The 17,891-nt window shown below is 35.0% G+C and overlaps 1 protein-coding gene across 6 annotated transcripts in view; it reads right to left on the bottom strand.

Annotated features, from left to right (window-relative positions):
- SLC44A1 (solute carrier family 44 member 1) overlaps nucleotides 1-17,891 on the bottom strand; it is a 210,013-nt gene that overhangs the window by 88,145 nt on the left and 103,977 nt on the right. For all 6 annotated transcript variants that reach the window (XR_014247878.1, XR_014247879.1, XM_082403967.1 and 3 more), the window contains exons 5-10: nucleotides 17,169-17,262; nucleotides 10,023-10,192; nucleotides 7,981-8,070; nucleotides 3,347-3,486; nucleotides 1,938-2,124; nucleotides 597-762 (exon numbers count right to left, since the gene is read on the bottom strand). Coding sequence is in view for 4 of the 6 variants with exons in the window: in XM_082403967.1 (XP_082260093.1) it covers nucleotides 597-762; nucleotides 1,938-2,124; nucleotides 3,347-3,486; nucleotides 7,981-8,070; nucleotides 10,023-10,192; nucleotides 17,169-17,262 (847 nt within the window). In the remaining 2 variants the exon portion in view is untranslated. The remainder of the gene's footprint in view (nucleotides 1-596; nucleotides 763-1,937; nucleotides 2,125-3,346; nucleotides 3,487-7,980; nucleotides 8,071-10,022; nucleotides 10,193-17,168; nucleotides 17,263-17,891) is intronic.

The following is a 17,891-nucleotide window of genomic DNA, read 5'->3' as shown; positions in this document are numbered from 1 at the left end:
TAAAGCAAAAGTACAAAAGACACTACTACAAGATTTGTTCTTCTGCTAAATGTAATTTAAGTGTAGCATGACCTGAGGTTCTAATTAATTTTTTGAGAAAGCTACAGAAGAGTATAAAGAATAAAATAATAACCTCCCATTTTCCTACCTCACAGAATGATCAACTACACATTTTGTTATATTCACTTCCAATTACTTTTTGAAGAAATGGAACTCTTACCGGTCTCAGTTCCACTTCCTTTAGACACAATCACTTAGATGATCTTAAGTTTTCTTTCTTTCTCTCTTTTTTTAATTGAAGTATAATTGACCTACAACACTATGTTAGTTCTGGGTGTACAACATAGTGATTCAATATTTCTATACATTACAAAATGATCACCACAATAAGTCTAGTTATCATTGGTCACTATACAAAGTTATTATCTTTCTCTGCCTGACTTATTTCACTTAGCATAATACCCTCTAGGTCCATCCGTGTAGTTACAAGTTAAGTTATTATCTTTCTCTGTCTGACTTATTTCACTTAGCATAATACCCTCTAGGTCCATCCAGGTAGTTACAAGTTAAGTTTTCTGACAAGTATAAATTCTCACCTAGTAAAATAGTATGTTACCACAGCTCCTGCCACAGTCATCTGTTGACAGGCTAGAATAAATTCACTGATCCAAATCAGGCCCACCACATGGTACCACCACATGTATTGCAGAGGCCCAGAAACTCTGAACTCCACAAAGCCTTGGTCATTCTGAACAGCGCTGCCTAGGAAAATATCAAAGAAGGAAAGAAGAAGCACATAAAGCATAAACCAATAAGTATGGCTATTAAATCTAAGAGATTAATCTAATTTCCAACAGTATGTCCCTATCCCCAAACCACTGACTTCATGATCACAGTGCTATTACATTAAGGGACAAAAGTAATTATCACTTAAGAACTTGTAAAGACAAACACTGTACAATTAAGCATTTGTTTTCCTCAAAGGCATGATATATAGCTTTTAAAAGTTGTTCTATTTGAATATAGTTCTTTTTTTAAAAAAAAAAATTTTTATTTATTTATCTATTTGGCTGCACTGGGTCTTAATTGCGGCACATAGGATCTTCGTTGCCGCGTGCGGGATCTTTAGTTGAGGTATGTGGGATCTAGTTCTCTGACCAGGGATCGAACCCGGGCCCCCGGAATTGGGAGCTGAGAGTCTTAGCCACTGGACCACCAGGGAAGTCCCTGAATATAGTTCTTACCACATTATCAGTTATTTAGTGTAGGCATGAATTTTCAAACGCTTCAACTTTTTTTCAGAGGTATTACTTGTCCAATAATTATAGACCTAAATTATTAGCAAAGTACAGAAATTAATATTATTTTCAATTGGTGATGGTGTGCTGAATGGCCAGATAAGTTACATATAAGCTTACTATCCTTATACCACTCCTCATAATTAATTCCATTTAGACATACATAACCTTTGATATTAAGTATGCCTACAAGCAAGTCTGAGAGTCTAACTGTGAACTGTATCACTACTAGCTCTACATAGGTTCAGGTCATTTCCAAACTAGAAAGTCCCGAGGAAGCAACTTGATCTTTGGCTGTAACTGGAGTTTGAGGCAATTCCAGAGCAGCACTGCATTCATTAGTTCATCTTAGAATGAATCCAAATGTCTAAGTCAGTACAGGAGCTTACTTCAAATCCATAACCATCTTGAAACTGGATATGATTTCAGGCCCTACCTGGTTTAGACTCACTTTGCTGGGATGTTCTAAAAATCATGAACGGGGAATATGTTATTGAAGAGCCATAACCATTGCTAGTTCTGATGGTTGTTAGACCTTAGTCCATAAATGTCTTAAGAATTATATCTCTCTGATGTTTTAAAATATTTTAATGCAAATCAGTTTCATCGCTAAAAGAAAGAAGTAACATGTCTTCTTACCGGTAGTGCCAAGAAAGAGAAGTGTCATGATCCAGTACACCCAAAACAGGACAAGAGCAAAGAAGGTCCAAAAGGGTTGGAAGACTAGCAGTGGCAAGTGAATGAAGACCTTGCCAGCCACGTGGAACAAGGCGATGGTGAGAGCAACCCGTTTGCGCATGACTAACATTATGAGGAACAAGATAACCTGTAGGAGAGAACAGATGGAAAGATTCCAGCTACTGTTTTAAGCAGTAAAAACAGAAACTGAACAATGGTGGAAATTTTTTAACATAACCCTTCATTCCAAAATGGGGATGTATCATTCTCTGAATCCCAATAACACTTTAACAGTCTGTATCTCTCTTGCAGCCCTTATTTTTCATTATATATTGAAAATATCTTTTAAAGCTAAACATAAAAGAGTTTCTCAATTTATTAATACATCCTAGATGTATTAATTCTTCTACTTTCCCTTTTTCCACTAGTTATGAATCAAAACATGTTGTTTGTCATCAGGATGAGACTCTTAATTTATTTAAATAGATACATGCTTGCCACTCTGAAAATAGGCGAAAAGACGATATGCTATGACCACAAAAGCACAGAGAACTTATACCTCATCTCCCTTGTTGGACCAAAAGCAGCTTACAAGCAGGGTCCATGTCAAATTTACCCTTTGTCACTCCCCACTCTGTCCTGGCACCTGGCACAGAGAATTGTACTTAAAAGATGATTAATAAATATTTGTACAATGATAGCAAACAAAAATCTTTTGGCACCAATGGTTTTATGATGGCTTTATTTTTAGTTTCTAATGCTCAATGAAAAGCTTGGGATTGCTCCAAGAAGTGGACTGAGATTTTTTTCCCCTTTTTTCAGAGAGGAGAAGGAGATGAACCAAAGATATGAATATAGATTACTGAACCACATGTTAATGAATAATTTTACTGCAATTATTATAATAATTATACTAGTTAGTGAAGCTCACCTCTCTTTTTAAAATAATGTTGTTAAAAGTTTAAAAGGGAAAAATGGGAAAATAATTAGTGACTAAGTAGATGGAATTACACTAGGTAGCCTATTTCTTAATAGACTTTTCTATAGTAAAGAGAACTGTTTTTTAAAAATAATTACACTATCTCATGACAATAAGATGTATGTTCTTACTAGAAAATGATAATTAATATTCTAGGTGAAAATTCCCTCTCAAAAAGCAGGCAGTACAGAACAAAATGTCACATCAAATAGCACTCATCATTTAGGGGAGCCTTCTGAAGACTTTTGAGTATGTCATACACTGTGGGGCAGAGATTTTATCCAATAGGGATCATGGTTAGGCATGCAATGGCTAAGCGTGAGTTTCTGCTTCATTAATGATCTATAAATAAAAATATAAACCTGAAAGATACACCAAGGCCTATACTCACTGTGAACACTGTAGCTGAAATGGCATAGATGAGGAGGGCCCGAAGATTGTCTTCAGCTACCTGAAGCTGTTCAGGGATAACTGCTTCTTTGGGAGACTTTCTTTGCTTTGCATATAGCCACCATAGTACACCTGTGCCACCTGGAGACAAAAAAACCAATTGTTTTTGCAATTATTGGCACAAGAAAATGTGTAACATAAATCTTCAATTTTCTGGACCCTTCCTATATATCAACGTGGACTAACACAGCAGCAATCCATTTGGCTGGGAGGTGCGTGGCTGTAACTTTTTGCCAGCATAAGGGGAACTCCAATGACTCCACTTACAACTTCCACATTAGGTACTTACAAATCTCTCACTGTATCAAATAAACTTCCTTTAACTGTACTTATTATCAACTCTGAAGCTCAGAGAGAGCCAGCAAGGACAGATACCCCTGAGAGGAACTGGTCACGAAGAGAGCCTCAGCGCCTGTTTAAGCTAAGGAGCCTGTGGGAAGCAAGTAAGGGTTACAGAAATCAGCAATGAAGCTGAGGAAGGCAAAGATCTTCTCTGTTGTACAGTAACCCCAGTGCCTAGTGAGGAGACACTCGTGCAGTTGACGAAATATTTGTACAATGAATAAATGAAGATCAAATGAGTAGTTCCCACCAAAGGTAGGAACAAAGATAGGAAATCTTTGATAGCTGGATAGCGGTGGGCACTAGGGATGGGAATTTTTATCTCCATGACTGGTTCAGAGATTCTGAGATCTAGACTGAAGAGGGAGGCAGACCTGCCTCCATATAAGACAGCTGCATTGGACACCTTCATTCAATCCATCCGACAAACACTTTGAGTGCCTACAGCACCTACTGTTCTGGGGGCTGGGGATAGAGCGGTGAAAAACCAACATCAACTCTCATGCAGCATATATAGTAATGGGGAAACAAAAAAAAAACAAGGAAACAAGTGAAAATAGAGTATATTAAATCTAAGAAAAAAGTTGCCAGTAAGGAATAGAAAGTGCTAGGGCTGGGAAAGCATTACAATTGTATATAAGCAAGGCCTCACTGGGGTGAGACGATATTTGAGCAAAAGAATCAAAGACAGGGAGAAAGCAATCTATGAAACTATCTAAGAGTGTTCCAGGCAAGAGGAAACAGCAAGTTCTGAGATGCTGATGTGGGCCATGCCTGGCAGGAAAGAAAAGAGGAAGCCACTGTGGCTACGGCAATGAGCAATGGGGAAAGCAGTAAGAGATGTGTGCAGAGAGGGGGCTGGGCACCAGATCATACTGCAAGGCCTTGTAGGCCACGGTAAGGAAATGGAAGATTCAGAGTAGAGATGTGTATGTATAGGTGGATGAGATGAATGCCTGGGAGAGAAGCAACTGGGCTGAGATCTATGCAAATCAACCTGACCTCCATGTGCACTCAAGTCAAGAGTGAATAGTGTCAAAGGGAAATTCCAACTACCTGTGGGCAAATATTAAGCATGAATTTTTCTTCTATGGAAGATGATTAAACAAACCAAAACAACCATGAGTCTATGGAGAATATTTCAGAGAAAGGGAAAGGCTACTTCCATTTTGGAATCTTGAATGTACAAGAAAATTGTTTGGAAAACTGTTTAATATCCTCAAAAAATGGAATAAAATACGTTCTCTACAAACAGAAATAAAAAGTTGAGAGAAAGCCTGAAGTTCAAGGAAAATAGAATGAGATGATAATGATGACTACCTACCAAGGGCATTGTTCATAACATCCACAGTAGATATCATTAATTAAACATTTAAACTTGTGCCAGGAATTAGCACAAATAGATGCAACCACATTTAAACACAATGCTATTAAGTGGGTATTATTAGCTCCACTTTGCAAATGATGAAATTGAAATTTAGGAAATTTCAGCAGCATGCCAAATGTCACATACTTGGTAAGTGGGAGAGCTGGGATTCAAATCTACTTTTATTATAAAAGCTATCCATCTGTTATGAACTGAATGCTGTGTCTCCTCAAAACCCATCTACTGAAATCCTAATCCCCAATATGGTGTAATTGGAGGTGGGGCCTTTAGAAGATGATGAGGCCATAAATGTGGAGCCCTCATGAATGGGATTAGTGCCCTTATAAAAGAGACCCCAGAAAGCTCCTTCCCCCTTCTGCTATGTGAGGACACAGCAATCAGATGGCCGGAAACAGGAAGCTGGCCCTCACCAGATGCCGAATCTGCTGGTGCCTTGATCTGAGACTCCCCAGCCTCCAGAACTGTGAGAAATAAATGTTTGTTGTTTATAAGGCATCCAGTCTGTGGTACTTTGTTACAGCAGCCCAAACTGACTAAGACATCATCTAAACACAGAATTAGATTTGAAGACTACAAACTGAAATGAAAAGGAAGATGGCTGAGAGAAGGAAGACCTACAAATAAGATGAAATTGGAATAACAAAATTAAGTAGCCAAGTACAGACTGACACCAAGGAAAACAAAATCAGTGATATGGTAGATAAACTTGAAGAGTTCTTCCTGAATGTAAAGAAAATGACAAAAGGATTAAAATGATAATTTAGAAGATGATAGCAGGAGAGTAACAAGGATCTTAAAGAGAAAACCACCAGGATGGAAACAATAAACAAGTATAGAAATAAAGTAAACTTTTCAAAGTTGAAAAAGATTCCCCAAAAAAGAGATCATAGGCAAACTGAGTTAAGATTCTGAACCAGACAAAAATTTTAAGTTGTAAGGATAAGTTAAAAATTATATAAACATCTAGGTAAGTGAGATAGGTTATGGGCACAGGAACAAAATTTAGACTGGTCTCAAAGTTCTTCTCTGAAATGAAGTACAGACATAAGGCAATATACTGTATCTTAAGACTTTTATATGCAACAAATTCAATATTCACATGTGAAGGCAAAGGCAATCTTAGATAACCAAGAATTCAGAATATTACAACCCATAAGTCTTTCATGAATAAGTTACTTGAACTCAGATTCCAGTCAAAACAAATATGAACTGAAATTTAGAACTCAAGAATGAACTTTTATAAAAACAGGACCAGTATAACTGAATCACTTTGCTGTACACCTGAAACTAACACAACATTGTAAATCAACTATACTCCAATGTAAAATAAAAATTAAAAAAAAATAAAAATAGAAATAAAAACAGGACCAGTAGTTCTCACTAAAATCAGGACAGGAGAGAACTTAAATAAATTTAAATATAATTATGAAACTTCTCAAGGCAAAGGTAAGCAAAATTCTTTGAAAAGATATAGTACAACAAATAATATTTTAAGTTTAATAATAACCTGAATATGAACACTCAGAATATTTAACAAGAGCTAAAAAGTGCGAGTGGGCAGAAGAGAGTAGGATTAGACAGGAAGGAAAGTTTATGCTAAATTTAAAGGGGGGGGGACCTCAACAAATATTGTTTCATTTCAGCCTTTAATAATTATAGAATTCTAGACTGAAGAATATTTTCTGAAAATGTTTAGGTTACCAACTGAAGAAGTGAAAATAAAATTATACCATCCAAAGCAATGGTGAAAATAACCAAAGAAAACACAATTCCATACAGCAAAGATAGGGAAAACAAAATAAGGAAGCATAAATTTAAGGAAAACATAAAACAGATGACATCAGTAAGACCAAACATACCAGGTAAACGTGACAAATTCTCCTACTGAAAGAGTTTCATATTGGGTTAAAACGTTTTTATACTATATACATACACACACACACACACACACACACACACACACACACACACACACACGCATACATATATATATGAATATCAAGGTCTGGATTCCAAATGCTAACACTGGTGAACTGAAGGTGGGTCCCTATAATTATGACATTTTTAAAGGCAAAGGTAAATACTCTTTAAAGAGAAGATGTAGCATGTGAAATAAAACTTTTATTTTCTTTCCTATATTTCTATTTTCTACCATGGAAGTAGTTAGATACCATGAGTAGGTATGACATTTGTAATTGGGAGGGGGAAATTTTTTTTTAAAGACAATAAACACAGAAAACCCAGAAGGTTTCATTAGAAACACTAAAATAAAAACAAAATAGAATGTCAATAGACAGAAAAACGAGTAACAAAATTTTAAACACACACATGTACACACACCCCCCCCCCCCCGACAGAGTTATCCTGCCAGGAACACTTTTCAACCAGAAAGAATTTCAACACCTTAGAATGGCTGATTCAGGCCTTAAAAAAGTGCAAGATAAAAAGAAAGGGTCCCTTCACTTGCCAGGCAGGGAGCACTGGAAGAATCAAGTGAAAATTCAAAAGCAGGAGCAGAACAGAGGCTCAATTCCTTTCTTTTCAATTGTACTCTCCCCCTCAAACTGATATTGACAGAAAAACGTTAGTCCCCATTTAAAAATATCTCACTTGCTCTTATTCCAAAAGCCACTGACCTTCCCATTTTATTTGATTTAGTGATCTCACAGTGAACTAACTTAAATGTAATCCACTCACCTGTCTTTACATTTTATCAATGAATTCACAGGCCTTACAAGAGGAAAATTATTTAAAATAACCAAAATAGTTCTGAATTGAGGGATTGTTAAAGGCAAACTTTAACTCTCAATTCTAATCACTAAAAAACAAAGGAATAAGCAGCTTACCAAGTGAACCCAGGATGAGCAGAATTGTTAAGATCCACACAAGTATTCTTGATATATACCTGATTATCACCATCAAAATCATGGACAGAACTGCAGGGAAGATAAAGAACACACAGAATATCATTTGAAAACTTTAGAAAATATAAAGAGCAACTCTTTCAATTGTTTTCTGCTAGGGAAATAATTTGTTGCTATTGACAAGTTCATGACTCCAATTTAGGTAAGAAAGGAAGCTGGCTGCTTTTGTACTTTGACTTTGGTACTTGTACCACTTGAACAGCATCACTTAAAACCAAAGGCACCTAACTGGGTTTATAAATGACAGAAAAGAATACATGCAAATGTATATGGTGACTCAAAAACAGCACAGAACTGTTGTGGATTTGCCACAGGAAGACTTCAGAACTCACATGCAAACATAGATGCCAACACACAAAGTGTAGAGAATGACATGCCATGTTGATGACCGGAAAAATTACCACATGTAGACAGAGATCAGTTAAATTAGGTGCTACACTTCCTTGAGTCACCTATGCGTTTCAGGACCAACTTCTCTGATGTTCGGTCAACAAGCCAGATGGTATATTATCTTTTTCTAGTTGTTTCTCCTCTAAAACTCCAAGAGATGGTCTGACCCTATAGAATAATATCCTGAAACCTACTGAAGCCAAAATTCCTCTGACGTTACTTCTCAACTGAGGTCAGGGGTCCTGACTAAGAAGCTCTTCAAAAAAGGAGCAAAGCTTAGTTTGAGTTATTTAACCAACTCCTCTACCCACCCCAAGCTAAATTCCAACATGCCAAAATCTTGCGTGAAAATCTCAAAAGAAACTGAGAAGATTTAACCCTTGCATGGGGAAATTCATTTCTGAAATCATAATTTGTTCATCTTTAATTATCTAAAGTCCCATTTCACAAACAAATGAATAAAGATCTTAAACTTCAAAAGAAAACCATTCTAATAAAAAATGGAATTCCAATGGCTTAACAACATTATTAACACTATTTTTAGGTTTGGATTTTTTTTTCTTGGTTCAAGTATTCAACTATTTCAGAAATCAAAAAATTTTTATATAAAACTAGACTAATAATCAAGTTTCCTTGGACCATTTGCAAAGCCAAATAAATGGTTGGGATCTGTGACTAGGTAACATTATTAAGGTATTCACATTTGCAATAAATGTACAGGAACCAAAAACAGATGGGAGCGTTTCAAATATCACAGAAATAGCTTTTCATATGGACAGCATTATTTCAACTGAGTCAAGTACTACCTAAGCAAAAAGAAAATACTCTCTAATGACAAGATAGAAATATAGCTAGACTTCTCGATGACTATAATTGGTGTTAACAGGCATAAACACTCATTTTACTTATATAACAAAAGAGTTGTTTGGTTCCTGCTACAGTTTACTTCTCCCAACTAAAAAAGTCTATAAATTCTGATATGGCTACATATAGTTCTCGGATAATATAGGGAATTTACATTTTGAAAATAACATTTGTTTGCTTTTATTTATTTTATTATCTATTTATTGACCAAAAAACTAAATGGCTAACAAGTGGAGATTTCCTACTTTTTCAAGCAATACAGATATTAATTGTAGCAATGAAAAAAATTACATAATCCAAACATAATATATCAGAAATCTATGCTCTTTGATGGAAATATAAAAGAGAATATGTAGCCTCTTTTTATAAGCAAGTAAGCCTTTTGGAATCAAAACTAAAAACAAAGGGATGCTGATAATAGAAACCTCCTATTATCATATTAAAGGTTATTATAGACTTTGTAATCAAAGTTTGGGAATACACCAGTTTTCTCCAATGAGAGAAAAAGACGGGAAATGAGTTTCAGACATATATATATATTCTTTTTAAAATATGTATCTATTTATAACTATATATATTCTGAAACAATTATTTTGGCTATGGGAAGTTAAACAATTTACAAGTATCCCCCGCAGTATTCATATTTTGGTTAAAAGAACAGTCTTCTACTGCAGTACTATGCAATAGCTAATAATGAGAAAAACAATTACCTAGTGATAACAAGCAAAGTCCCAATATAATTTCTTTGCTGGTCATTACTCCACTAATCAGCCTGTGTAAGACACTATTGTCACTGACAAAGGTGATCAGGGCCTCTGCAAACTTGGCATAGCAGGAAATGTTCACAGGAGCACAGCGATGGAAGAATGGAATAGGTGCACTGGTGACACAAGAAAAAAAAAATCAGAAAAAAAATTACTCCTACTTAATATAAATGCCACATCAAACACACAAATGAAAGGTGAATATGACTGCAATACAGTCCACCCTCCACGCGTCATATGGGAGCTAAGAGCTGTGAGCTTAATGCTATGAAGATGACCGTCATGGGGCATGATGCACATCTTACCACAAGCCTTATCAAAGAGGGTGGAGTGCATATTCCAACAGAAGACATTACCCTCCCCTTCTGAAAAGAAACACACACGCACATACACACACATATACACACACATACACAACTACTAAAAGCAAAACCAAACACTTAAACTCCTCAGCCTACACATCTATCAATCAAGGGGCAGATGGCAAAACTTACAAACATATACTTCATTGAACTGAAAATGAATTTTTGCCATAAGCTATCTAAAAATAAAAACAAACATACTTTTGCTTGAAACATGCCACCATTAATAGAGTATTTCTTCTCTCAGAATGGCATACAAAACCTCAGATTAAAAAAGGTATTTGGGGCACAAGCTTAATAACTCATACAAAGTAGTCATACCAAGACATCAACATACAGCATAATATGCAGCTATTTGAAACAATAACTTTGAATACTAATGTATGGAAGAACTTATGATTTAATAGTACAAGGGGAAAAACCCAAAAATTGATATCTAATGTGATGATTACATCTCTGTATAAAAGATATATACATAATAATGAGAACAGGAAAAAATATAAAGAAATGAAAAATCTCTGATTTGTTAGGGTCATGGGATTCTGGGCCATTTTCTTTTCCTTTTGTATGTTATTATTATTATGAGATTATTTGTGTCCAAAAAAGAGGGAATCAATTATATCAGGTTTATACTGACTGCAGCTTTCACTTGTGAAGGAACATAGCTATGTATAAACCATGACATAAATATAGCTTGTTACAACATGGTTCTATTTTAGCTTCTGAGAACATGTATGCACTAATCAGTGAGAGATTTTAAGCCAAGCTCTATGAACATGCCCTCAGTTGTGACTTATATGGATTCTAAAAGAGCCCATACATGCGCCTATGCACAAACACACATTTATGTGTGCATTAAGTTAAAATTTAGTCATTACTAACACGAATCCCACATTGTCAGAATTATTTGTAGGACTATCAGTCACAGTCTAACATAACACTTTTGACTGGACTGAAATAAGTGTGTTCTCATTCTTGACTGGCACTGTATTTTGGTCAAATTAGTGAATAAGATTACATAGTTGAACACCAAATAAAATCCCAAGGTTTCTAATCTCAGCAAAGCAACTTTGTATAACGCAAAGCAAAATACTACCTTTGTTTCCTTCCTCAAAAAACAATTAGAATATTTCTTTTCAAGTAAGAATATAAGTGAACTATATATTGATTTTCCTTAAATGTTGGTACATGAGCACGGTTGGGAGTAAGAATAATTAACATCTTCCGTGATGTTAAACTTCATGGAGCAATAAAATAATATAATTTTAAAGATCTAGCCTTACCTTAGTTATGCTCTAAAGTAAAATGTATCCAAAAATGATGATGACATGCATGTTCATTTTTTTAAAATTGCCTCTTGTGATGTGTGGGTGTGTTTGTATACACCTCCAAAATGGTGTTGGTGAAAGATAATACCAAAGATTTGATATTTTGTCACAAAGTGCAGAAAGCCAGAGCATTCTGAGTAATGCTTGAATTACAGGTATGTAAGTCACCATTTTTTGACCGAAAGTTGTTTTACTAATGATTTAAAAAGACATTAAATTACAGAATACTTTTAGGTGAAATGGATTTAGTTAGAAATATTACAGGAAAGAATAAAAAAAGATTAACTACAAGTTCCTACTCAATGGAGGCTAACTTGGGACAGAAAACTTTAAACTTGACAACTGTGTTGTGACCTACAACTATTTTTTTCCTGATACTGTCTAGATACTATCCCTGCCAGGTTAATGTCCCTGTCTAAGGACTTTTAACCGTATTTTAACTAAAAGGCTGGTTCTCTGTCCTTCAAAACTAAAGTCGTCTCTGCTCCATGACTGTCTACATCTTCATCTGCTTTATTACCCTACATCTCTGATGTCATCTCAGTTTAACTCACTTGCCTCCAACCTTGAACATAAAATACATCCACCTTAAGGATACTGATGTTCTGTTTTTAATACCCACCAATTTTTTTTGGTCCTGCTCCCCTGTTTCCTTTTTCCTGTCATATAACCGTGAACTTTATCCTCTGTCCAGAGGTGGCTCCACTTAAATCTCCCATATCCTAACAGGATGTTGATGTATTTTTATACTCAAAGAGAAATATACATCATTTCCAAAAGAGATTGGAACTTGTGATAAAGAAAAGAAAACTGGACTTGGGTTCAAAAGCCCTGGGTGATTCTCCTAACATTACACAGGTCACTTCATCTCTCTTTCTCAGTCCGTCCTTCTGTTAGCTGAAAGGGTAGAAGTAAGTCCTCTATAAGTCTTTTCACATCATCATCATCATCATAATAATAATAATAATAATGTCCACCCACAAATCAATGATTCTAAATTAGTAGAAGCAGGATGCCCAGTAGCTTTAGTATTTTTCTGCTTTTCATACTTATAATGAGGATAGCTGATTTGAAAAGGGAAGGATTATAGTCTTAAAATTCTAATCTTTCATTTGTATTTAAGAGGAAAAGCTGAGTAATATCAGTTTTGAACTTATGCTTTCAAGTCATTTGTATACCGTATATAAACACCTGGCCAATTAGAAAGAGTACTTTTACAAGTATCCTTCAAAGAACTGGAATAAAATAACAGTCCCTTGCCTTATAATTCAATCTATGTCAGTTAAAAAAACCTGACAGTTCTAAATTTAAAGGTATAAAAATAGCACAAACTGATTAACTACACTGTTTAGCTGATGGTCAAAATGGTCAAAAGCTGCTCTTAGTGGTAAGGAATAACAGAAATAGAAGGCAAACAAAACCAAAGATAATATTTGGACACAACCGCAAAAATGAAATTAAATACTTAGCTTTAAAGTAAAAAGTACTAGATTCCCTTGTCATTCTTTTTCTCAACTCTTTCCCAAACAGAAACAACTTGACTAGTCATGAATTATTTTGTTTGAATTATTTTATTTTATTATTTAAAAAAATTTTAGTAGTCATGGCATTGAAATGGTTTGTCTTATATTTTACCATTTAAATTCCATGTGATATGATGAATTTAAGATGTTACCTGATTTCATATACCTCTCAGAAAATAAGCCTTCTGAGAACCTAGTGTACGAGATCACTTCTACTTTAGTGTCTAACCTAAATGACACACTCTGTGCTTCTTAATTCAGACAACGAGCATAAAGAATTCTATTTACAGTAAGTTTTTCTACCTTTTGAAGCCTACAGAATATTGAATCTTTAAGAAGTCAGTGCTGTCCCATTAGAAACAGATGCTGTTTCACTTTATTGAAACATTAGTCAACAAGAACAAAATGAATTTATAATGAGTCTTTTAAAGATTTTTTTTAAATTAGCCACTCATAGGAAAATTGTCTCTTACCTTGGCAAACATATTGCCCATTTGCCTCTAAGTCCAGACTATCACAGTTAATGAGCTCCCTCAAAGAATGATGACAAAGAATGCCTAATATCTTGTCCATATGCCTTTGTAAGAGAAGATAGGAGTTTGCACTTCACACAATTATTTTAAAACTTCAGGTTATAAATAAGCAATTACACAAGGCTTCTAATTAAAAGTTTTATTTAAGAAAGAATAAAAATAAAGGGTTTTGGCAATATCTCTGTAGCACAGCAAAGGCAGGAGATAAGTAATCAAGAATCTAATGGCAATGTGCAGTGATTTTCACACATTTCATTTTATTTCTTTTCTCTCCTCTTTCATTCCTATACTCCCTTTTCTCCCTTCAAACTAACTGTGGTGTAGACGTCACAAGATCTTAGATTCAAATTCTGATTCCCAGCCATTAGTTGTGTGGCCTTGGGTAGCCCATTTAACCTCTTATCTTCTATTTCCTCATCAATAAATTAGGGACAATATCCTTATAGGCTTTTGTGAGGGTTAAGTGAGATAGTACATATGAGAAACATAATATGGTACTCGGCATCCAATAGATGATTTATAAATGGTAATTCACCTTGAATCCTTCACTTAAAAAAATATAGATAGATAATATTTTTTTTCTTGGCTACTATTTTCTTATTTCCATATCATGTTAATTCCTCAACACCAAGTATCCTCTCTGGCATCTGGAAGTACCAAAATAAATGTCTGATGAATAAACTGAACTTATGAAATCTGTTTCTAGTATTGCAATTTTTTCTAGCTATACCCAAACCTTTAAGCACTCTAAGTATAAGGGCTGGCTAGACTCCCTGTTGCTACTATGTTTAGCATGTCACCAGTAGAGTTCTGAATTTGGATACAATATGGCCCTTTCTAGGCATTTGCTTTTAAAATTCAAAAGCTCTTAGGAATAGTAACCATTTGGCAATTATGTGGCACTAATGTTTTATTGCAAATTAGTTTACAACTGCTTTTCTTTAAAACAGGTACCTTCAAGCTGCAGAAGGTTCCTGGGTACCCAGGAAGGTTGGAAGGCTCTAGAAGTTGAGACAAATAATAGTCCCTAAGCCAAATGCCAAGCACAATAATGAATATTTAACACATATTATCTTACTTAATTCTTACAACAATTCCATGGGAGAGGTATTGATATTCCCATTTTACAAATGAGAAAACTTGGTTTACTAAGGGCTTAACAGACTTGCTTAAGCTGACAAATAGAAAGTGGTAGCACAGAATTCAGCCCCAGGCCTATCTGGACTCAAAGTTCAGTTCTTTCTGTCCCACTGCTGTGCTCCCAGAGGGACAGCAAAGGAGGCATAAAAGATGCTGAGGGCCATTTGCCTGCATCACAGGTTTGCCTAGTGCTGGTCTTATGGTGCATATAGAAAAGTCAATGAAAGCATAGTCCCTACTCTTTTTAAGGACAGAGTTTCTTAAGGACAGAGATGAGATCTTACTCGTCTTTGGAGATTTGGTATCTAATCTAATACTGTGTGTGAAACAGGGTAGTGCCCTAAGTTTTTTATTAAAACAAATTTATTCTTGTTTTTTGATCCTCTCACTTTGCCAAATACCAGATGATGCTGTTTACTAGATCTTGATTTGCCTTCCTTCTATCAACTGTTGCTTCTCTTTTACCTTCCAACAATGTGAGTTCAGACAAAAGTGATAGACTGTGAACTACTAAGATACGTAAAATGTGAGGATCTTTAAATACAGTGTAAATATAGTATATATTAGTATATATAGTATATATACTATATATATATATAGCATATAGCCGGCTTTCACGTGGTTTAGGTTCATCGTTGCATCTTGGATTACTAAAACATTAGTGGATAACCTTGTTAGAAGCCGAGCCTGTCCATCTCTAAAACCCAAGCCCCTAATACCACGTTTTGTCTCCTAGTGAATGCCCTTAGGATGCTGTATGTGAGACGTCCATGAGTGTGCAGCCAAGACTGGATCACCCAGTATAACCAGGAACAGGCAGTCCTCAACATGGGAGAGTCAGAGGTCAGAGGTGCCGGAGGATTTGCAGTATGAACTGCCCACCCATATTATACTAGAGCAGAGCAACCTCATTCTCATACCACGGCTTTCTGGTTATCCTTTTATAATATACTTATGCCTTAAAATAGTGACTCTATACTCAAAGTATGCATTTAAAATAGGCTTTAGCAGTTGAATAGAGAACAGAGCTTTTCTTGTTTTTACGTTGATAATTTTCTCTATTCAAAGAACCTCCTTTCTTTACTGTCTCAGCCTCCCTAATATTCTCAATTTTCATGAATGGAGTTTCCCTACCTACTGGTCTAAGCCCATAATTTGTAGGTCCCTCCTACTTAGTATCTTTTAAAACAGTCCCATTATTTTTATGTCTGTAGGCTTTAAATTTTAGTTTCAGTAGCAACTTGACAGGACTAAAAGAGCTGGAAATCAATTAAACTGATATATCCTTTGTCGACTTTTCAACAGAAAATTTCAAATTCAAGTTAATAAAGCACAAGTAACACCCATAAGCAAGTTGAAGGAAAGAAGACATAAGATAAGAATTTTAACTAATAGCTTGCTATAACATACTGAGATACAGTAAAAAGTGGTTTTGATTCAATATTCCTGGGAAATACTCATGTCATACATGGTTAGTGATATATGCTAAGGTTCTCAAGATCAGACATGCTCCAAAAACTATATACCTAATTCTGAGGATATATTCCTCAATGCTTGAGAATTTATTTCCTTTTTTAAAAAAATCAATATATAATTTTAAAATTTGCTTTACTTAAAACTACTGTGAGATCCTTCCAAACAAAAAACATTTCTTGTTTCATCTTTGCATCCATTACATGCAGTAGGTACTTAACAATAAATGTTTGTTGATTAAGACAAACAGCTTACTATAGAGAATGTACCTAAAGGATATAGCCTGAAATAAACTATGGAGAATAATCACTGGCATATTTTTTAAACTTACAAAGAAAATTTTAAAATAATACCAATAAGTATGACCAACTTCAAAGAATCTTCGGAGAGTGTGAGACTTGGCTTCAAATTTTGTTGTGGGTTTTATAATGATTCAGCAGCTTTGTATATTTAAAAACTATGGCATTAAAAAAATAAAAAGTGAGCCCCCAAAAGAAATTTAAAATATCTGGGAATGAGAAAAGTTGTTTGCCTGTGTATGTGTGTGTGTGTTTTAAAACGATGTGAAATTCATAATGTCATTTCTATTACTACTTTTAAAAATTTGTTGTAAGAGTACTGAAACTGGGCAACAGGTATCATCAAGTGACTCTTTTCTCAGAAAAACATATACAGTTTAAAATCTACCTACAAAAACAGAAGTCACAAGTTAACAAAATACAGTAAAATTTACCTCGCTGGAACAGGTAGTTTGGGGCAAAGAACAGAAGCTTTTGATGATGTAGTATATTCAGAAGGCTTTAGGTTGTAGCTGCATAGCGCTGAGCCTGTTGAAAGAAAAGCTATATGTTAGCTAGCAGAACAGAGTCCAAATAAATTCTTCTATTAATTCACTTTAACTTTATTTTATAGGTTAATATTAACTCAACATATACAACTTTCAAACATTATAGAATTAATAAGAGTCTGATTTGGTCTATAGTATCAATTCTCAATCATTTGAAACAGATTTTTCTCTGGTAACTTATATACAAATGTTAATTAATAATATTAAGGGTAATAACAATAAGTACTAGAGCTACTTTTATTGAGTGCCATATATCAGGCCCTATACAAGATGACATACATTTACACATATTTTTTTTTTAATAAAGAGTCAACTTTTCATTGTAACTGACCAAACTGTGTCTAGGAATGTCTTCAAACAACAGAACCAAAGAAACATGATAAAAATATCCTCTTGAAGAAACCAAGAGTTTTTGCCAGCCCCAGTGCTTCTGAGGGTTAGACCGAAAGCAGCCCATTCCTGATGCTGATTCTCTTCCCCACGCCAAGAGGAGGGCTGGGATAGACAGAGGACCTGGCCTTTCCGCCTATCATGCAGTGGGGTGAGCCTCTCCTCTCATCATATATATAAATTATATCATTTACTATAACTCCATTAGGCAGGCCTTTT

This window comes from Balaenoptera borealis (assembly GCF_965194805.1).
Source record: "Balaenoptera borealis genome assembly, chromosome: 8".
Lineage (NCBI taxonomy): Eukaryota > Metazoa > Chordata > Mammalia > Artiodactyla > Balaenopteridae > Balaenoptera > Balaenoptera borealis.
This window is presented reverse-complemented; position numbering and strand designations above follow the sequence as displayed.